Source organism: Anopheles bellator, chromosome 2 (assembly GCF_943735745.2).
Source record: "Anopheles bellator chromosome 2, idAnoBellAS_SP24_06.2, whole genome shotgun sequence".
Lineage (NCBI taxonomy): Eukaryota > Metazoa > Arthropoda > Insecta > Diptera > Culicidae > Anopheles > Anopheles bellator.
The window spans coordinates 45,829,055-45,846,525 of record NC_071286.1 but is presented as its reverse complement, the minus strand read 5'-3'; the positions used below and the strand labels follow the sequence as shown (position 1 = coordinate 45,846,525).

The 17,471-nt window shown below is 49.5% G+C and overlaps 1 protein-coding gene across 1 annotated transcript; it reads right to left on the bottom strand.

Moving 5' to 3' along the window:
• Positions 1–132: 132 nt before the first annotated feature.
• LOC131207609 (uncharacterized) lies at positions 133–17,229 on the bottom strand. Its single transcript, XM_058200230.1, has 8 exons — positions 17,147–17,229; positions 15,349–17,053; positions 10,478–11,306; positions 2,933–2,991; positions 2,416–2,807; positions 2,050–2,210; positions 1,772–1,974; positions 133–1,701 (listed from the first exon to the last, which is right to left on the bottom strand). The coding sequence occupies exons 2-8, from the start codon at positions 17,007–17,009 to the stop codon at positions 1,674–1,676; spliced, it is 3,333 nt and encodes a 1,110-aa protein (XP_058056213.1). The 5' UTR covers positions 17,010–17,053; positions 17,147–17,229; the 3' UTR covers positions 133–1,673.
• Between the last annotated feature and the right edge of the window lie 242 nt (positions 17,230–17,471).

The window sequence follows — 17,471 nt, the reverse complement described above, 5'->3', positions numbered from 1 at the left end:
CCGGAATAACGCGGCGGCATCAGGTCGTTGTCCTGTAAAGGTCCCCAATAAATTTCTTTTCTTGCCCCATTAGATTAATATCTGCATTTCTTTCCACACTAAACCAATAAATTAGCAAAACTGATCTTAACATTCAAAGAAACAAAATATATTCGATCTTAGCGGCTATAGTATCAGATGTGAGACATTTGTAAGAGAATATAGTTTTGGATATGTTACAAAAAAATACGAGCGTAGATAGGAAAAAAGCAAATGAAGAAATCGTACGACTAACGATAAGCATTTGGGCACATCTTATCACCTAGGGGGTAGTATTGTAAGGATAAACACTGTCAAAGAAACACATCGTTGTCTTATAAAATAGCTATGCTGACCAATCGAATCGACCATAAACGTTAAATTGTCTTTCGTGTAAACGATTCTTATATGTGGCTTTTTGAAAAAGAATTTAAGCAGAGTAAAAAGAAAATCATGTAGCTTATTTGTAAACTCACTTATGTAGATAATCATCACCGTTTTTTCTCGTTATGATCAACTGCTATCAACACCTCGTCTCAACTTCGTATTAAATGTAATTAATGCGACAGCGGGGAATAAGTAGCCAGCAGCTGCTTTTCGTTCCTCAAAACAATCCGAAGCATCGCCTTTTGTTTATCACAAAAGCATTACATTACCTAATTTTTGTCGGGTTATGCAAAACATCTTACGGCCTAGGTATTTTCTCACACACTTGACCCATATTCGTGTTTCGTTTGCTGCAAAGTTCGTGTATCACAAATCCCTCGTTCGCTTTTGTATCATATCCTTATGTACCAACGTTATGAAACTCGGACCGTGAACCCTTCATTAGTACATAGACCAATAACGAAGAGGAATCCAGTTTTTGCTGGTATGATGGTAGAAAAAATACGTCGGAAATAAAGCCTAAAGATACAACATCTATTGCTGTGGATTCGTCGTAATATCTGTTCTTTATCGGTGCGCGCCTCGTTCCTTACGCATCTCTAAGCTACGTCACTATGCTAAATATTTTCTTGTCGTCGAATGTGTATTCGTGAAGATGGCATCGTAATATTAACCCTATCTCACGACGACTACGTGTAATTGCTGGCATCCGATCGGATCGGACCGTTACAAAGATGTTCTTTTCACACCGTTGTTATAGCACAGTTTCTTCAGGATTCCAGGTTTGCGGGTTTTTCCTATGCGCAAACCACAATTAACAGTTTTTGCTAGCAAATGCCTGTCTCTAGTACCGATGTTATGCGATTACGTATGTCAAATCATATAAAACTAGGTCGACGCGTACGGGCGATTAGTGATAACACGCTTATGTAAGCATATAGTAAAAGAGCTAATGTTTTGGTCCTTTTAAATGGTGAAATCGTGAACCTTTTTTACTCAAGTAAGAAATGTATTAAAAAATGGGTCCATACCAATATGCTGTTTGGTTCCAGTTTTGGATTATTCCTATAGCTTATTTTGCCTCTTTTTGTTTGTCAACATTTATCAGTGGATAATCAAATTTGCACGAAAAAATTAGGTTTTGCACACCGACAATCCTAAACCAAACTTAATAATCTTTACGTGAAGTTACCAATAATGCAAAAAAAGCAAACTTCTGTCGAACAGTAACGCCTTCTATCCGGCCACGCAGCATTACATTGTGTTTCTTATTTCGATGCCAAGAACATGATTAATCTGGAAGACAAAGATGGCAGTAAAAGAATAGTTTAACGAGTTATAGGCAGTGTTGGTTCCTCTAGCATACCTGAAATTAATTGCTTTCGCCGCCAACAGCCTGTTGCATTCGGCGGTATCCGGCAACGGAAGCAGCCGGAAAGGACTCTCCGCTTCGGTGTCAGCAAAATCGTGCTTGTAGATCTGCGTAGTAGCCTTGATGTCCGAGAACGGACCACGCAACACGAAGAAGTGCATCGGCAATGGTGTCGAAGTTTTGGATTTCAGAATAAGCTGCGAGAAAGAAAGCACACATCGTACACAGTCTCGTATCCCAACGCCCACGAGGGATCGTGCCCGGAAACGAACCTGATAGGTTATGTCACGCTCGCACGACTCATGCGGATCACGCTGGCTCTTGTTGATGATCGCCTTCACTACCCACTGGTGGTTGAAGGCAGAGAAGCGGCTTGTCTCGTAGTACAAGCGGTGTACATACTCGTCCGTTCGGTACGGTTTCAGCTGCAAATCTGCATCGAAAGTTACCGCCAGGTAATGAAACATAAATGTATGCGTTAAGAACATTATACCCATACTACTGATGAGGGATGGTGATGCTTCGTTCCGAATAGCTTAGAACAACCATAAAAAGAGTTCGATCTCAGAATGGGGAAAATAAACGGAGAGAGTGTAAGGATGTGAATGGGGTTTGGAGCGAGTGGAAGGCGCATGTACCGTTGAAAATAATCTTCTCATAGCTCAGCAGATCGATCAGCGTGAGAAATAGCTGCTTATCTTCGGCCGCCTTGGCATCATGCGCCTGCAGCGCCACCATCACCTCAGCGCCGGACTTCTTCGGATGGGCACAGTTGGCCTCGTGCGACGACACCTCGTGGATGGGGCCACGCCACTGGCAGCCGATCCGGGCGAAGCGGCAATCCGTGGGCCGATCTTCGCACTCATTCGACTCGTGATAGTCGATCGTACGATTCGGAAACTCATTGCAACAGTACTGACATTCGGCCGGCAGCTCTGACACGGCCTTTTCGACGGCCAGATTGCGCGACGAGTTGTTTTTGCTGATCTCCGTGCGACAGTTCGGGCACGTTGCGTTCTGATCGCGAAGTCTGTAGACAAAAAAAAAACACACAAAGAGTAGGATCAACTCCGCGGTTGGAAGTAGTTTTCCCGTTCCCCCCGTTGCGCACTCCTCGCTCCGGCGCGCCTCTTCGTCTCGACAACACGCACTTACCTGCCATCGGCCAACAGATGGGTGAAGCATCCGGCGCACATAAGATGACCCATAGAGCACTGGAGATGGTGGTGGTGGGGAGAACACGCGAAAACAAGAAGAAGAGGAGACAAAAACGAAGAAGTAGAGAGAAAAAGAAACAAAAAGAGCAAAAATATGGATTAGTTTTTCACCCCATGTTCCGTTGTCTTTTCGATTCGCTAGGCGGAACAAACGCAACATAACGCCCGGAAACACGCGCACAACAGTTGCAAAAACAAAAACAAATATGGCCGAAAGTACTCGTTTTTCTCCGTCGAATCATACAGCCAAACCGGACAAACAAACCAACGTGGGCACGCTTGCGGAAAAGCGCTCCAGATTAGTTTTGGGTTTTGGTTGATTGCAAAAAACAGAACGAAAAAGTAGGCGAACCAATGCGTACACACAACGTAACATCGCTGCAATAAGAAGAGAGAAAGAGAGAAAGAGAGAAAGAGAGAGAGAGAGAGAAAGAGAAAAAGTAGAAAAGAAACCCTGCAAAAAGTGTACGTAGAACGGTGTGATTATTGGATTGCAACAGAATCAATTGCTAGTTTTCCATTTTTTGCGGTTTCTCTTCTATGTTTCTACGGCGATGCCACATGTTACAAATCAAAAGAACAACCAAACGAAAACCACGGCCCAGATGTCGGAACGTGTGAAGGAAACAAAGTAGTAAGTCAGCAAACTTTAACATACGCACAGTAGGCCGTTTCGATCTATGATCAAATTTTTGGGGTTGTAAAAATGTGCAACCAGTGAAAGGGGCCAGAATGATGAAGGCCAAAAAGAGGCCAGTTTCCAGCGCTAACCCACCGACCAACACACACCCATCACAACAACCCTCCGATGAACCTCTCAGCCAAGTGCCACACATTTCCCTCGTTAACAATGAATACATCCAACACACACATACACACACGTACACATCCATGTCCACAAACGCACACACAACCTCGCAAACACACACCTGTAGGGGGGAGAAAGAAAAAGAAAGAAAAAAAGGAAAAAGACAGCTGGATTAAAATTGCTTTTGATTCGTTGTTTTGAATGTTCCCAAACCAAATCGTTATGTCCCCCCAGCATCCCCCCTTAGCTCCTCCACACTCCCCCGCCTGAGCCATCCTGCACCCCGAGCCCAACTAAGGCCCTATTTGCAAGCGAAGAAGACACTGTTTACCTATTGCGCCACGATGGGCTGAACAGTGGGTGAGCCTGCGGACGACACAGCGTGCGTTCATGTGACGGTGTGTGTTTTCTCAATAAATTGTATTTTATTTCTCTGATGCACACACGCAGACACACAGGCACACTGGCCGTCCAGCGCACGTGTGTTCGGACGTCTGGATTCATGCTGCCGATAGGTGGAATGCCGAATGGACACGCCGGAAGTCACCGGAAGAGGACGCGCGCAGGGTGAAGGGGACGAATTGATAAGGGTTTTTTTGTGTGGAAAATAAAACAAATCACAGGTCTGTTTCTCTATAACGGCAATGTTTATGCCTGTTTCAATCGTTTGCTTTTATTTTTATCTTGTTTGCTTTGGCGTGGTTCCAGACTATTATGTTTTCATCACTTCGTTTTCATCGAAGTGTTACAGAGTTTGTGTTTTATTATCATTTTTTTCTGGTTTATGCTTCTTTTGGTCACCACTTCATCTCTTTTTGTCGCTATTTTGTGTCTTTTGTGTAACTGTTTTTCTGCGCAATCGTAGTGCTTGATACAGCTGATTTAAGTCAAGAAAAAGAAACATCGAACACGGATATGGTGTGGAACCTGTTCGGGCCACACTTACAATGAGAGCAATGGCGATGCGAAACACTGACAAGGGGTTGACAGCTGCTAATTCTAATTCTAATTGTCACAGTTTGTTGCGTTTTGTATCGATCATTCCTATCGTTGCTAATGCGCTCCTATCCATCATTCTATCATTCGATATCATTCTATGAAACACACACACATACACAACACATAAATGATTCAATTCGTCTCCATCATCGTTTTGAGGTAATACTGTGTGTCGAATGAAGCTGCTATCATGCAATTGTTGGACGCATCATTAAAACACTGTTTTTTTTTGGGGGTCGAAACGCTGCAACGGCAGCGGCTGTTGGGAACTGACCTATTCTGCAGCTGCTGTTTACAACGTACTCTATGCTGTATCTGCGAGGTATGATACTCAAAAGCCTACCACCTGTGGTGCGGCGGTCTTATCGCATTATCTACCAATTGCACGGCACAGTTTTTGGCAATTCGGCCAAGGTTTCTCTCCAAATTTACCACCAATCTGCAGTTGGAATGGCCGCCGTCAATTCATTCCTGCTACACTAATCCTGACACAGTACCGCGTAAAACTATACACACTTCAACACACGGTAACACTAATATGTACTACTTTTCTGCACTGACAACAGAGATCCTCTCTGCTTCAGTTCGCAGATCGCATTTCACAGCACTCCCCCGTTACCATCCTCTCTCTCACACACACACACACAAACACTCTTTCGGTGCACACAGATTGTGCACAGAGTAGACGATAAGATCTGTGTGGCAAATTATGCAACCCGCTCGACGCCATCTCTAGTTTCCCTTTTTGGTCCGACCTTGGCTCGAACACGAATGTTCCAAACCGTCGAGGCACGTCGCTCCGGCTCTGCGCGTGTCCTTGGCAACAACATAAACAACATAATGATCGTCTATGCGCCCCTTATTGCCTAAGCCAACCGCTTCCGTAACCCACCCCGTTTAGCCTCGAGAGCGTATTCATTTGAACATTCCAGAAACGTGCACCGGCCTCGCGCGGATGTTGCGATACGAACTATTGTTTTGCTCCCACCATCAGTGACCAACAACCCCATTAACAAATTCACGCGTCTGAGCACATCTCAAGAAGCAGGGGATCGCCCATCGATTGGCTCTTGAGACCTCGAGTGGAATATCGCGGAATCATCGTACATCTTGAGCACCCATCACCAGACCCCATTTTCCTTCACCCAAGACAAGCAGTGCTCTAGTGGCCCGAAGCTGCAAGTCCGATGAGATCAACCAGCAGACACCCCCAACTATATCGCGTGTTTCACGGATCCACGAATAAACTGGAGCTCTTTCGATTCGGCGGGTCAGTCGCAGCGCGTTACGTCACCCGTGGTGAAGTTTTTTGCTTGCGCTTCAATCTACTCGCCATCTCCGATGGCCTTCAATGGAATAGGCCACGGGCCGCAGTGACCAGCAGCACGAAGGTGAAATCTGTGGAATGGATCTCGCCACGTGGCCATGGGGTGTGCGGCGCGCCCGCACCAAGTTCAATGCTACATACAACGCGCGGTTGAGCTGCCATTACGAAACGCGACACGTGAAGGCCCCTACCGATGATCAGCGAGAGAGCGGAGTAACACTCTGAAGCGGTGCGATAATTGTGAGATATAAATAAGACCGAAGCACAATAGCACAATGCGCGCCACAGTGTGCGTAAGATCGTTGCAGCAACGAAATTGGTGACAAAATTGGAGCATGGCGTAGCATAAGTTCGACTCGAGGGCCGGCAGTGCTTCAGTTAGCTGACCGATATTTTTACTCAGCATGCCAATGACCCTGCGCACGCGTTCGGAACAACCACAGAAAGGCAGGGATTGAGGCGAAGACCACGCGAGCCGCGCGCAGTCAATCGAAACTCATTGTGCGGCCAATTATGGAATGCGGCCTTTTGTCGAGCCGTAGGGAACCCGGCTATATAGTCCGCGTATAAGCCAGGAAATCTCTGGGTTGGGGCCCCGAGAAGGATTCTCGTCGTTGGCAGCGACACGACAGAGCTCAGTCCCGACTGTCGGAACAGACTACACCCTAAAAATAGCGCAGCGCGCACATGTGTTTACTCGGTGATGTGCCCTTTCTGCTCTCGATTAGTCCAAGACTAGTCGGCGAGACCGGATAAATCCAAGTGCTGCATCACCTACAGAATGCCGTAACGCGGACGATCTCTGCACAGATATAGTGTAAACATGTTTCGTTGGCACATCAACAAAGTTGTTGCGCTCCAGAGCCAAACCAAAATGGCGTTGGTGATGTGGCTAGAGCGGCATAGAAAATGGACTCATCTGGGAATGAACGCCGCATTTGGCGAGATTTCTTGTGCTGCTCCTCAAAGACGCCATATTTAGAGTCCGCGAGAGCAAGCGGACCACGCGGCCAGTCGCGCCCGCGGGCGTCTTGCAGTCTGGCCTCCGGGGCCTTTTTTCTTCCCCCCAGTGTGCCAACGCACGAGTGAGACCATTTTATGAGACAGATTATCTACAAATGGTGTGCCACCATCGAACCCCATTCAATCGATTTGGACGAATTGTTTCCGCTTGTTGCGCTTGTGGCGTCAGCTATTGCGTAGTACTTTTTGCACTATTTTGAACGCGTCATCCGAAGTCCGCGGACCCACAGGCACACATACAGAGACAGGCTCTGGTGGGTCAGCATCCGAGATGACGACGGTTTTTTGTATACAGTCGCAGAGAGTTAAGAGATGAATCAACCGCAGCGAAAGAGAAAGCGAGAGAGAGAGAGAGAATCCCGGTCAGAGCCAGGGAACAAAAGGGAGATTGTGTGAACCATCCGCCAGCTACTTTGGCGAAGGGCAATCAGCTGTTGGGGCGCATACTGAACACATGTCCGTACGCACACACGCAAGCACTTGGACAAACGCACACACGCCAGGCGGTCGGTTCGCGGAACACGCAAACGTTTCTCGCGCAGCTGTGCGCTGTGCTGTGGGTGAGAAAATGTGTGCTATAAACACACTGCGAACAATCTGTAATTTCCTCTCCATCTCTCTCTCTCTTTCTCTGAGTCCGTCTCTTGAACTTGTTGCGCCGTTTATTGTTTCACAAAATACTACTTGCAACACCATCATCTTATCTCATTTTGGATGCCCCGCTAGTTGAGTGATAAAAGCGAGTCCGATGGGCGGACTGCTACTGGCGATTACCAACACTACCCAACGCACTACCCGCACACATGAGCGGGACCCCACATACATTCGAGAGACTGGAAGTGGCCCGAGAGGTTCTGAATCACTCGGGCCTCCTGCTGCTGCAATCAGCTGCTATCGGAGCTCATCTCGGGAGCGTAGAGAGAGCAGAATTTTGCGTGCCAATTATGCTGCCGTCGGTCGATGGCGTTGTAGTTTTTGTCATCCGGCGAGGTCATTAGACTGGCGCAACGGACCGCGTTTTTGGCCCCTTTGGTTTATGGCGAACGGAATCGAAATAAGGATTCCAACCAAGGACACATGCATGTGTCAGTAATCGACCCTTGTCCCTGCGAATCGTACGGAAGGTTCCCATGCACTTGAATTGGAACATTCAAACTCCGAGTGTTGCGGACCTGCTGTTGCCATTTTTTTTAGTCGCCACTTCGGAACACAGTTCCACAAAGGGCTCTCTGTCTGGCCGTAACTGATGAACCTGGCAAGCAATCAGTCACTGGGGTTAGAGACGGGAACCTGCTGACCGAGAGACAGAGAGAGAGAGAGAGAGAGTCAGGACACGGAAGCAGTGTAACGCCTATAAAATATTGGACGCGGTTTGCAGTGCGCATGACAGGCTGACGGCCGGTGTAGTGGATTGCGAGGTTCTGCTCGCTGCAGAAGCCGAGGTTACACATTATGCGGACTTTGTGGGGATTTTCTGGCCGTCTGGCGTCCGGTGTGCTGCTGGTTAAAAATAGTTTCGCCGAATTCCCTAGGCAGAAACACAAACCCCAAGCGCTCACGAGAACCCACTGTGGGCGACTGCTCCTGTAACGCCTTAGTTCGTTTTGCCCACGGGCATCAACGCCCAAAACACACGCGGCCCTATTGATTTTGTCACACTGCAGAACGTCATTCGCACTGGACGAGGAATTCTGCGGACCTCCGAAGCGGACCCCTTCTGGTGGATGCATATTTTAGGTCCGCGCGTGAACCGCTTTGCGCTTCAGTGGCGGCCTCACCATGCATGCCCGGTTGGCAATTTGCTGACCCAGAAAAAAACAGTAAACTTTCTTCTATCGTTCAAATATTGGCAAAAAACAAAACGCCCCGAGATCTCGCACACGTGTGCAAGTAGGTCACACGCGCCGCCTCGGGCCGGTCCGCAGACTCCTCAAGAAAAGCCCAACCCAACACTTCTCGGACTCGGAGTCGATCGTCCATCAAACGCCACATCATCCGTTTTGGGCTCTCAATGCAAGTCGCGGTGGCACATCGCGTGATGTTCGCGCTGCGGTTACAATTAGAAAGTTCACCAACTCGCGAACATACACGCATGAGTATAGGTGGTCAGTTTCCGCTGACGCAGCAGCACATGTTGAGACAGAGACCGAACCGAGCTGGCAATCATCCGTTCGAGAGCACCAAACAAAGGACTGCTGGAGTCTGAAAGCAGCCAGGGGCTTCGTCTCTGTAGTCAGTTCAGTCGTGTGTTCAGTTAACCCTTTTCTTCCTCTCCGCGGAATCATTTGCCAAAACCCAAACCTAATGCCCGAACTTGAGCCTAACAATATGGAAGGTTGAAGTTATCGTCGGGGCTTAAAACACAAAGTGATTCCCCTGCGTCGGACGCCCGGAATGCGGTGCTCGTGGCAAAAACCTGGCCGAGCTGCCATCAATTGCCGCCACCCGGAAGGCACTAATACTAAATTTAAACACGGCGGCGGCACGTGCAGCGACCATGTGACATATGCGCCACTGAAGTGTGCGCCACTCACTAAGCAACGCAGCCAGAGAGAGAGAGAGAGTCTGCTGGTGTCCAGAGTGAAGTACGGCGCAATAGAACGTGGCAACACGGTCAGCAAACTAACCCACCCGGATAAACCTGTAAAAATATTGTAAATGCAGCGAAGGGAAAGACTTTTGGGATAGAAACAAGGAGTACAGAAATGGAAGCAAAAAATATAAGGACGCAGAGAAAGGTTGACACTGAACGACAGGCAGTGACGAGGTGTGATTCGAAAAGAAGGGTTGAAAGAATGCGCGAAAAGAGGGAACAGACAGAGTAGGGTGTAAGGCCGCATGGAAGACCGCAGAATCACCGTAGACCCACAGACCGACGGTAGCCAGGGACCAGAAATTGCAGAATTTGGCTTACTCATCGTTGTTACACAGACACACACACGAGCTCGAGAGACTCGAAGACAGGGAAGCGATAAAGGGAAATGTGAAAGATTGAAGGAATGCGCAGGATGGGTGAGATTTCCGAAACAACCGTAGCAATAACCAGAACGGAAGGAACAGGAAAAAGTAAGTAGTAAAAAAAACAACAACACTCCACGAAAGCACGAACTGCAACGAGATAAGATGTTGTTGCACAAGACACCGGAAATGGCCTGGACGGCACGTGTTGGATAGCGCTTTGGCGGATAAGGAATTGGCAGCGCGGGGCACGTCCTCCAACACGTGGAGGCAGGACTGGGAGAGTTTCCCGGCGATAAGGATAGTTTTGTGGGATTTTTGGGCGGTTCGTTTCATCCTATCGCAAAGATAACGTCGGTCATATTTACCTGATACATGGCCGTCCTTGGCAGGTCCAGGCAGACGGCGCAGCACAGGATGCCACCGAGCCGAAGTTCCAGCTTTTCGACCTTCGTGATCGGTTTGTCCACCTTCTTCCGCTTGGCTTCCGGTTCGCCGCACCCGTCGTCCCCGTCGGCACGGTCGTCGCCGTTACCGTGGGCATGGCCCTGGCCCGTGCCCAGCGGGGCGCTACCACCGCGGTTGCCACCCGGAGCCATCTTCGGCAGCTCCCGGTGTAGCAACTCCAGCGGCTGCTGCTGAACGGCGGTGGACGAGGAGGAGGGGGCGGCAGACGAGGACGAGGCCCCCGACGACGACGGTGTGGACGGTGGGACGATGGGTGCGACGGCGGAAGCAGAAGTCTGGGGCGCTCCCGAAGACGACACGGCCACGAGCGCAGCCGTCGACGAGGAGGACGGCTGCTGCTGCTGCTGCTGTTGTTGGTTATTGTTGTTGTGCATGTTCGCGATGTTTGCCCGATGCTGCACCATGAACTGATTCAGGAACACATCGGACGGTGCCGTTCCCGGGCTGCCGGAACTGGCGGCCGCACTGACCGAAATCAGCACTGTTGGAGAAACGCTCGCCACCACCGCTGCGTCGGCGGACGCAGGGTTTGACGATGAGCTGGCCACCGAGCTGGCTGTGGCAGAGGAGGACGACGACGAGGCGCTCCCACTCGACTCGCCGCCGCTTCCGGCCAGCGAGTTCATGACGTTCAGATTCATCAAATGGCCCGAACTGGCCGCCGGGCTCTCCACCAGACTGTCGGCCATGCTAATTGTCGGCGCACTTATCAGAGAAGGCCACGGAAATGTGTCCAAAAGATGTCACTAAAAAACGGCGAACGGCCGGTGGTGAGAATTCACAAGCAGCTCCCAAAAACACTACCACGCTTCGTCGTGGCACTTACTGCTTCTGCACATCAAAAAAAGTCTAAGCCTACTGATCAACAACACTACCGTAACCGTGCCCTGGCAGCTGAAAGTATGTTCTCTTGGCACGCTCTTGTTTCAGGATTTTCGTTTCGTAACTTCCGACGACGATGCACACTAGTGGCGCGAATGGCCAGATGTCCAACGCAAATTAAGCAACACAATCGGAACTGGGTTCTAAAAGGAGTGAAGAAGCAAACATAAAAATGCAAACCTTAATGATGACCAAAAGCCAACGGAATGGAATTTCCAGCGTGCTCTAATCCTTTGGCCGTGTCAAATGACGCGCACATACACATGCACACAATCCCTTAGATTTTCTTCCTGCGAAAGCCTGCCGCCCATCGGGAGACTTCTTTGTTTCGGCTCGATTTGGCCAGAATTCGCCAAGAAGGAAGACTTGGCCGAAGAAGGTACGGCCTTGGAAGGTACGAGAGAAACAAAACATTCACACGCACGCGCGCCGCCAACTTCCGCCAAGGCCTACTACTAAAAGACACCGGAAAATTTGTCAGCAACCCGAATCGGGGGGTTCGGTGTGAGCAGCTTTCCCAGTTACGCCCCACCGACGAGTCTATCTTTTGGAAGGAAAAAAACCTCTAATACCTTCAAGCCAATTAATGCCGCCCCGTTAACAACGATGCGCCGGAGTGCAACGTGTGCAGAGGATGATACTTATGTCGTGGTGGCTCCTCGGTCATCCTCTCACGCAGAGAATGTTCTGTGAGCACGCCGCGGGATGCCGAAGCAGAGGTAGGAGCACGCGTCGAGGGTAGAACACAAAGAAAGAAAGGCAGAGCACACCCCACGATCGCGCGAGGGTTAAGCGCACAAACGCACGCACGCACACACGAAGGGAGCGAGTGCACCGAGCTTGTGCAATGGAAGGTGGAATGATTGGGGCAGAGGGGTTTTACCACTACTACTACTACGACGGGGCTGGTGGGCACTATTTTGACGAGAGCACAAGCCACGCACAACTGCACGGGTAGAGATGAACTGCACGAATGACGCCAGACCAGCGCGACGGGTTTTCAACGGATAGAGGTTTCCTTGCGCTTGCGAGAAAGAGACCGAGCAGAAGATTGCGCGAGCGAGACCGCGAATACAACAACCACACGTTGGTGTGGCAGGTTGAAGCAGGAGAACGAGGCGAGAGCGAACGAGAGCGACTGAAAACAAAGGATCGACGGCACACACACCACGCCACGAGGGCGTGCACGTGTGCGTGACAGAACTAATCTAGCAACGCGCGATGCACGGTTCTCGCCACCCCCGCCCCACCCGTGGTCAGGTTCCTAGCTTCTTCGTTCCTTCTTTGTTCACTTTCATAACATCAGCGTGCGACATTTTTTTTTCTTACGTCCGATTTTTTTATCCCAGCACACCAATTTCCTTCGCGATACGGGAACCCACAGGAATGTTACGTAATCGTGGCCGAGCAGAATTCACGAATTTCTGTGTGCCTAGAATCCGTGCTGCCGTGTTGACTGCTGCTGATGAATCAGCTGTTTAGCTTTGAACTTTGTACTGCTCGCAATTTAGCGTGCCAAACAAAGGCCAACAAAAGGCTCGCCGTGGGGCCGTCTTATCGAAGGTTCGCATCGTCAAAATACATCTTTCATGATGGGCCTTTTTCCTGAATTGGTTCCTGAAGGATTCGATTTTCCAAAATGGCAGAGACAACAGGCCCAGGAGTCGTGCCGCGAGGCTCGATCAACTGGAACGCAATTAACCTACGTAACACGCACACACGGTCGGGTCCTGATTCTCTGCGCGTTGAGTGTGTATGTGTACGGTTTCGCGAGGGACGACGTGTTTTGAATCGTCTATCCCGGAGTTTACAGCTGGTCAATAGTCGCGACCCGTCCCTGAAAAATCTCCACGCGTCAGAATTAAACAAGACGAAATGTAAATTTTCAGCACTGATCGACGACGCAATATTTGCCGAAACTTCGAATGGCGGCGTAGCATGGCGGATTAGTATCGAGTGGCAAGGTTTTTTTTCGTTCCGACTTCTTCGCATGAATGAGCCTCCAAACGAGGACAGATTCACTGCAAGGCCCGATGGCCTTCGCCCGATAGCTCCGAATTCCGTTCGTTTGCTTTTTCGGTCCAAGTTGAGGGGGGCGTGGGAGTCGGGCCTTTCGTGAAACAGGATTCACTCGAGCGATAAATATGCGACGGTTTGTTTTTTTTCTTTCTTCGTAAGCCCCTTTTTCATAAACATAAACTGTAACCTCGGGTTTCTCACATACACTCGCACACGCCTAGCAGTGTACGAGGACCGTTGCCTGCTTTGTTTTCATGCCTTCTCGTTCGTTTGTGTTAATTTTCGCTTTCTCGCTCGCTCGAACGCTCGAATGCCGACGTCATCAGCTTGTGACGAGGGCACGACGAGCTATTTTGGGTGTCGGCTCTGTTTGGCAAACGCCAAAATGTTGGCTGCGCCGTGGATAACAAACGCTGATAACTACAATCTGTACGAACCATGCTGTTAGGCTTGAAAAAATAAATGTCGTTTCATAACAGAAATGATGCTGCTGTACAAAATCTCCATGTTAATATTTCGATAATGTATAAAGAAAGGAATGCTTAAGGCAGATTGAATCATTACGCCTGCTCGCCTCCGTCAGCTGACGGCCAAGTTCATTCCGCTGTGGTGGTGATTGAAGAGATCGACATTTTGTTTTCTCTTTGCCCAATAGGGCTCAGAAGTGCCAGCACGCCGAGAGGCAGCGGAAAACCAGTTTTACAAATTGGCCCACTCTGAAGCATGAAATTGAATACATTAACGACACATATTCAGGTTCGGGCTTGGCACAGTGACAATGAGACGTGAAACCTTTCAACGTCACGTTCTTCCACAACCGAAATGCAACCAGGACTTAGCGCATAAAGAACACTAGGAATCTCGCAAGTTGGAGTACAAAGCAACTGCCGCAAACATTTTGTGGCTTCGCTTGAAGTTGATGGTTGATTTGATAATACTAACAAGAGTCGTACAGATTTTAGATTTCATTTAAACAAAACTCAACTAATGGAGTGTTTATCTATTTATCATGGATGGAATGCGTTCGAGAAGAAAAAAGCGGCCACTTGGATACTGAGTTCTATTCTGTGCCGTTGGTGCAGTTGTGGGAGCTACTATTGGATGGCAAAGCTGAAAAACAAAAGTAAACATTGGCAACCAACTTGTACCATGCAGCTTATTGTTGAAGTTTGAAGCCACTTTGGTTGACTTTATCAAAAAATATAACATCGCTTGTGTCTAACATCGACTACAGTAAAGTTCACAAATAAAAATATGCGTCCCCATAGTAACAGAGGTGAGTTCAGCAAGGGTGTTGGAAAATACACCAACAAAACTGGCAACCCAACCCATCGTATGAAAATTTGATAAGTTTCTTTGCAAGGTGCGTAATTTACTAACTTTCACCAACACAGCGTTAGCAATGAACATAACTTTTGTTTTGCTTCAAATGAAATCGTAGACCAGTAAATGCGTTGCATCGGGCGTTGACTTACGATGTGTTGAACCCTTTCCGAAAGCTTCAATAACGTTATCATCTAATCATGTAGTACATCGAGTGTGTAGGTTTTTAAGAATAAAGAAAGATTTTATTCAGTAATTAGTTGAATCATACTCGGCAAATGAAGCTTCCCGTGCGGTTCGGAAAGTAGCATCTTTACAAAATAAATTGTCGCACATACGTATGACACAGACAAGAAACGGGAACGTAGCGTGGAGAAGAAAACACCGTAGAGACACAATAGTAGGGTATGCACACTGAAAAAAACGGATGTTTCAGAATCCCGGAAGTTAATGGCTACAATAAGTGACACAATTCGAGTTTCAAATCGACACGGCACGTTCGCAAGGATACGGGGCACGTTACGACCTGAGTAAATTGTGGATTTACGGTGAATTGGAAATGTCCATATTGTCCGATTTCTCGGTTGTCGGACTGGCGGTTTTCTCGCGCGTCATTGTCGCTGGGGCCACTGATCCGGACGAGGACGATGAACCGCCAGTGCTGCCACCGGTGGCGGGTGGAGGCGAAGACACCGACTGTTGCTTTACGCTACCTGCATCATCGTCCATCCCGGAAGCCAACCGTTCCTCGGCATCATAGTCACGGCTCACGGATTCCTCCAGCGCTTTCTTCAGCCGCTTATCGGACGGGGTGCGGCTGCGACGCTTCGAAGAAGACTTTCCGGTTGCATCCTTCACGCGGTTTGCCCTGGAGGTCGAACGCTTGTGGCTTCGTGAGCGTGAACGCGACGACCGCCGGGCCCTGCGCTCCTCCTTAGTGCGATGCGACGACTTCTTACGGTCGCGGCTCCTCTCGCGCCGCTCACGCGAACGCGATCTTTTCTTCGAGCGAGAACGTGAACGCCTTGCACGGGACGATCGCTCGCGCGATCTCGTGTGGCTGCGGCGTCTCGAGCGGGAACGCTTCCGACGGTCCCGTGAACGGGACCGTTTTTTCGACCGGGAACGCGACCGCTTAGTGCGCGATGGCGAGCGTTTCGATTTCGAACGTGAACGTTTCACTATCGACGGCGAACGGCGGGCGGAGCGAGATCTTTTCGAGCGGCTCCGGGAACGTTTGCGGGAGCGCGAACGTTTGGTGCGCGACTTGGAGCGCTTGCGCGAACGAGAACGCGAGCGGCGCTCCTTGGACCGCGAGCGGGAGCGTGAACGGCGTCGACTGCTGGGCTTGTCCTTCGACAGCATGCCGATCACGGGATCAATTGCCGCCGAAATCATGCTCTGCGCCTCCTTTACGATCGACATGGCTTCCTCGATCTCCTTCTGGGCCGCTTCGTTGCTCTTCGCTTCCGGCTTCACGATCGGCTGTGTCGAATGGTGCACGCAGATACGATAACCCCGGAACTCGGTGCCGTGCATCTTGAAAGCGTTGATGATGTTCCTCTGGTCGCAAAACTCCAGCAGAGCGAACTTGGTGCGCTCATTTTCCGCGTACCGTGCGTACTTGATCTCGCCGGCCGGCTTGAAATGTTCGATCAACTCCTCCAGACGCCAGTCGGAACGAATGTCGAGCACCAGGACCGTGCGACGCGTTTCTTCGATCTTCTTCGCGTCGAAGTTTACTGGAAGCGGCGGGTACTCGGGCAGTCCGTTCTCTTCTAGCTTCGGATCGATTGTTTTTAGCACCTGATTCGGTACCATCCCGTCGATGCGGTTCACCACTTCCGGCGGAAGCTTCGACGAGGTGCTGATGCTGTGCAGCCCCGGAACCAGCGTTCCATTCGCCGCCATCTCGAGTGCCTTGTACTCGTCGGGAATCATTCCACCCTGCACCGGAATCACGATCAGTGCGCGGTCGATGAACACCGTGTTGGTGAGGTGCTGGGCAACCGCAACACAGCTACTCTCGAAATACTTCACATAGCAAATTCGTGACACGACCGGACACGACACGTCGCGTATGGTCGGGTAAAGCCGAATTTCGTCAATTTTACCGACATGGCCGAACAGATTCTGCATCTGGTCTTTGGTGGCCTGCGGAGCAATGTTGGTGATTTGCACCACCTTCGTGCCCGAGCCGCCGGCCATTGTGGCTGGACGCGTGAAGGACGCGCTTACCCCGACCCGACGCACTGCGTTAAAGAACAAAGCCCGGGATGAGAATAATCCATTAACAGGTGCGTCACAACGCCCGGAGAGTGTTTTACGTAGAAAGTCCTACTTACGGGTTAACGGTGAAGGAAATACACGTTTTCTAGCGATTTGCAGTCAAGCTCCTCCGAACACGCAGAAACGAGAAAATGTCAGTCGAAACCGTGTGTGCGGCTTCCCACGATCTCACCAACACACAAGCAAGGGACTATGAATCATGAAAGAGTCAGATCAACTGTGGTGCCGATTTACACCCTGTGTTGTACCGGTTGGGCGAGTACTTTCTTTTGAATTTGATTCTGTTAAACAGTGTTAAGTGTAGCTTTAAAATGATTCATGATAATAATTTTAATACACGCGCACATTCACTCTGGATCGCAGTTGCTTAATTTTTGAATA

Coding starts and splice junctions, on each gene's coding strand:
- LOC131207609 (XM_058200230.1), bottom strand. CDS start 17,009: ATGGCCGGCGGCTCGGGCACGAAGGTGGTGCAAATCACCAACATTGCT. Junction 11,307..15,348: donor ATGGACATTTCCAATTCACC/GTAAATCCACAA, acceptor TCTTTTGGACAC/ATTTCCGTGGCCTTCTCTGA. Junction 1,702..1,771: donor GCGAAAGCAATTAATTTCAG/GTATGCTAGAGG, acceptor TTTGTCTTCCAG/ATTAATCATGTTCTTGGCAT.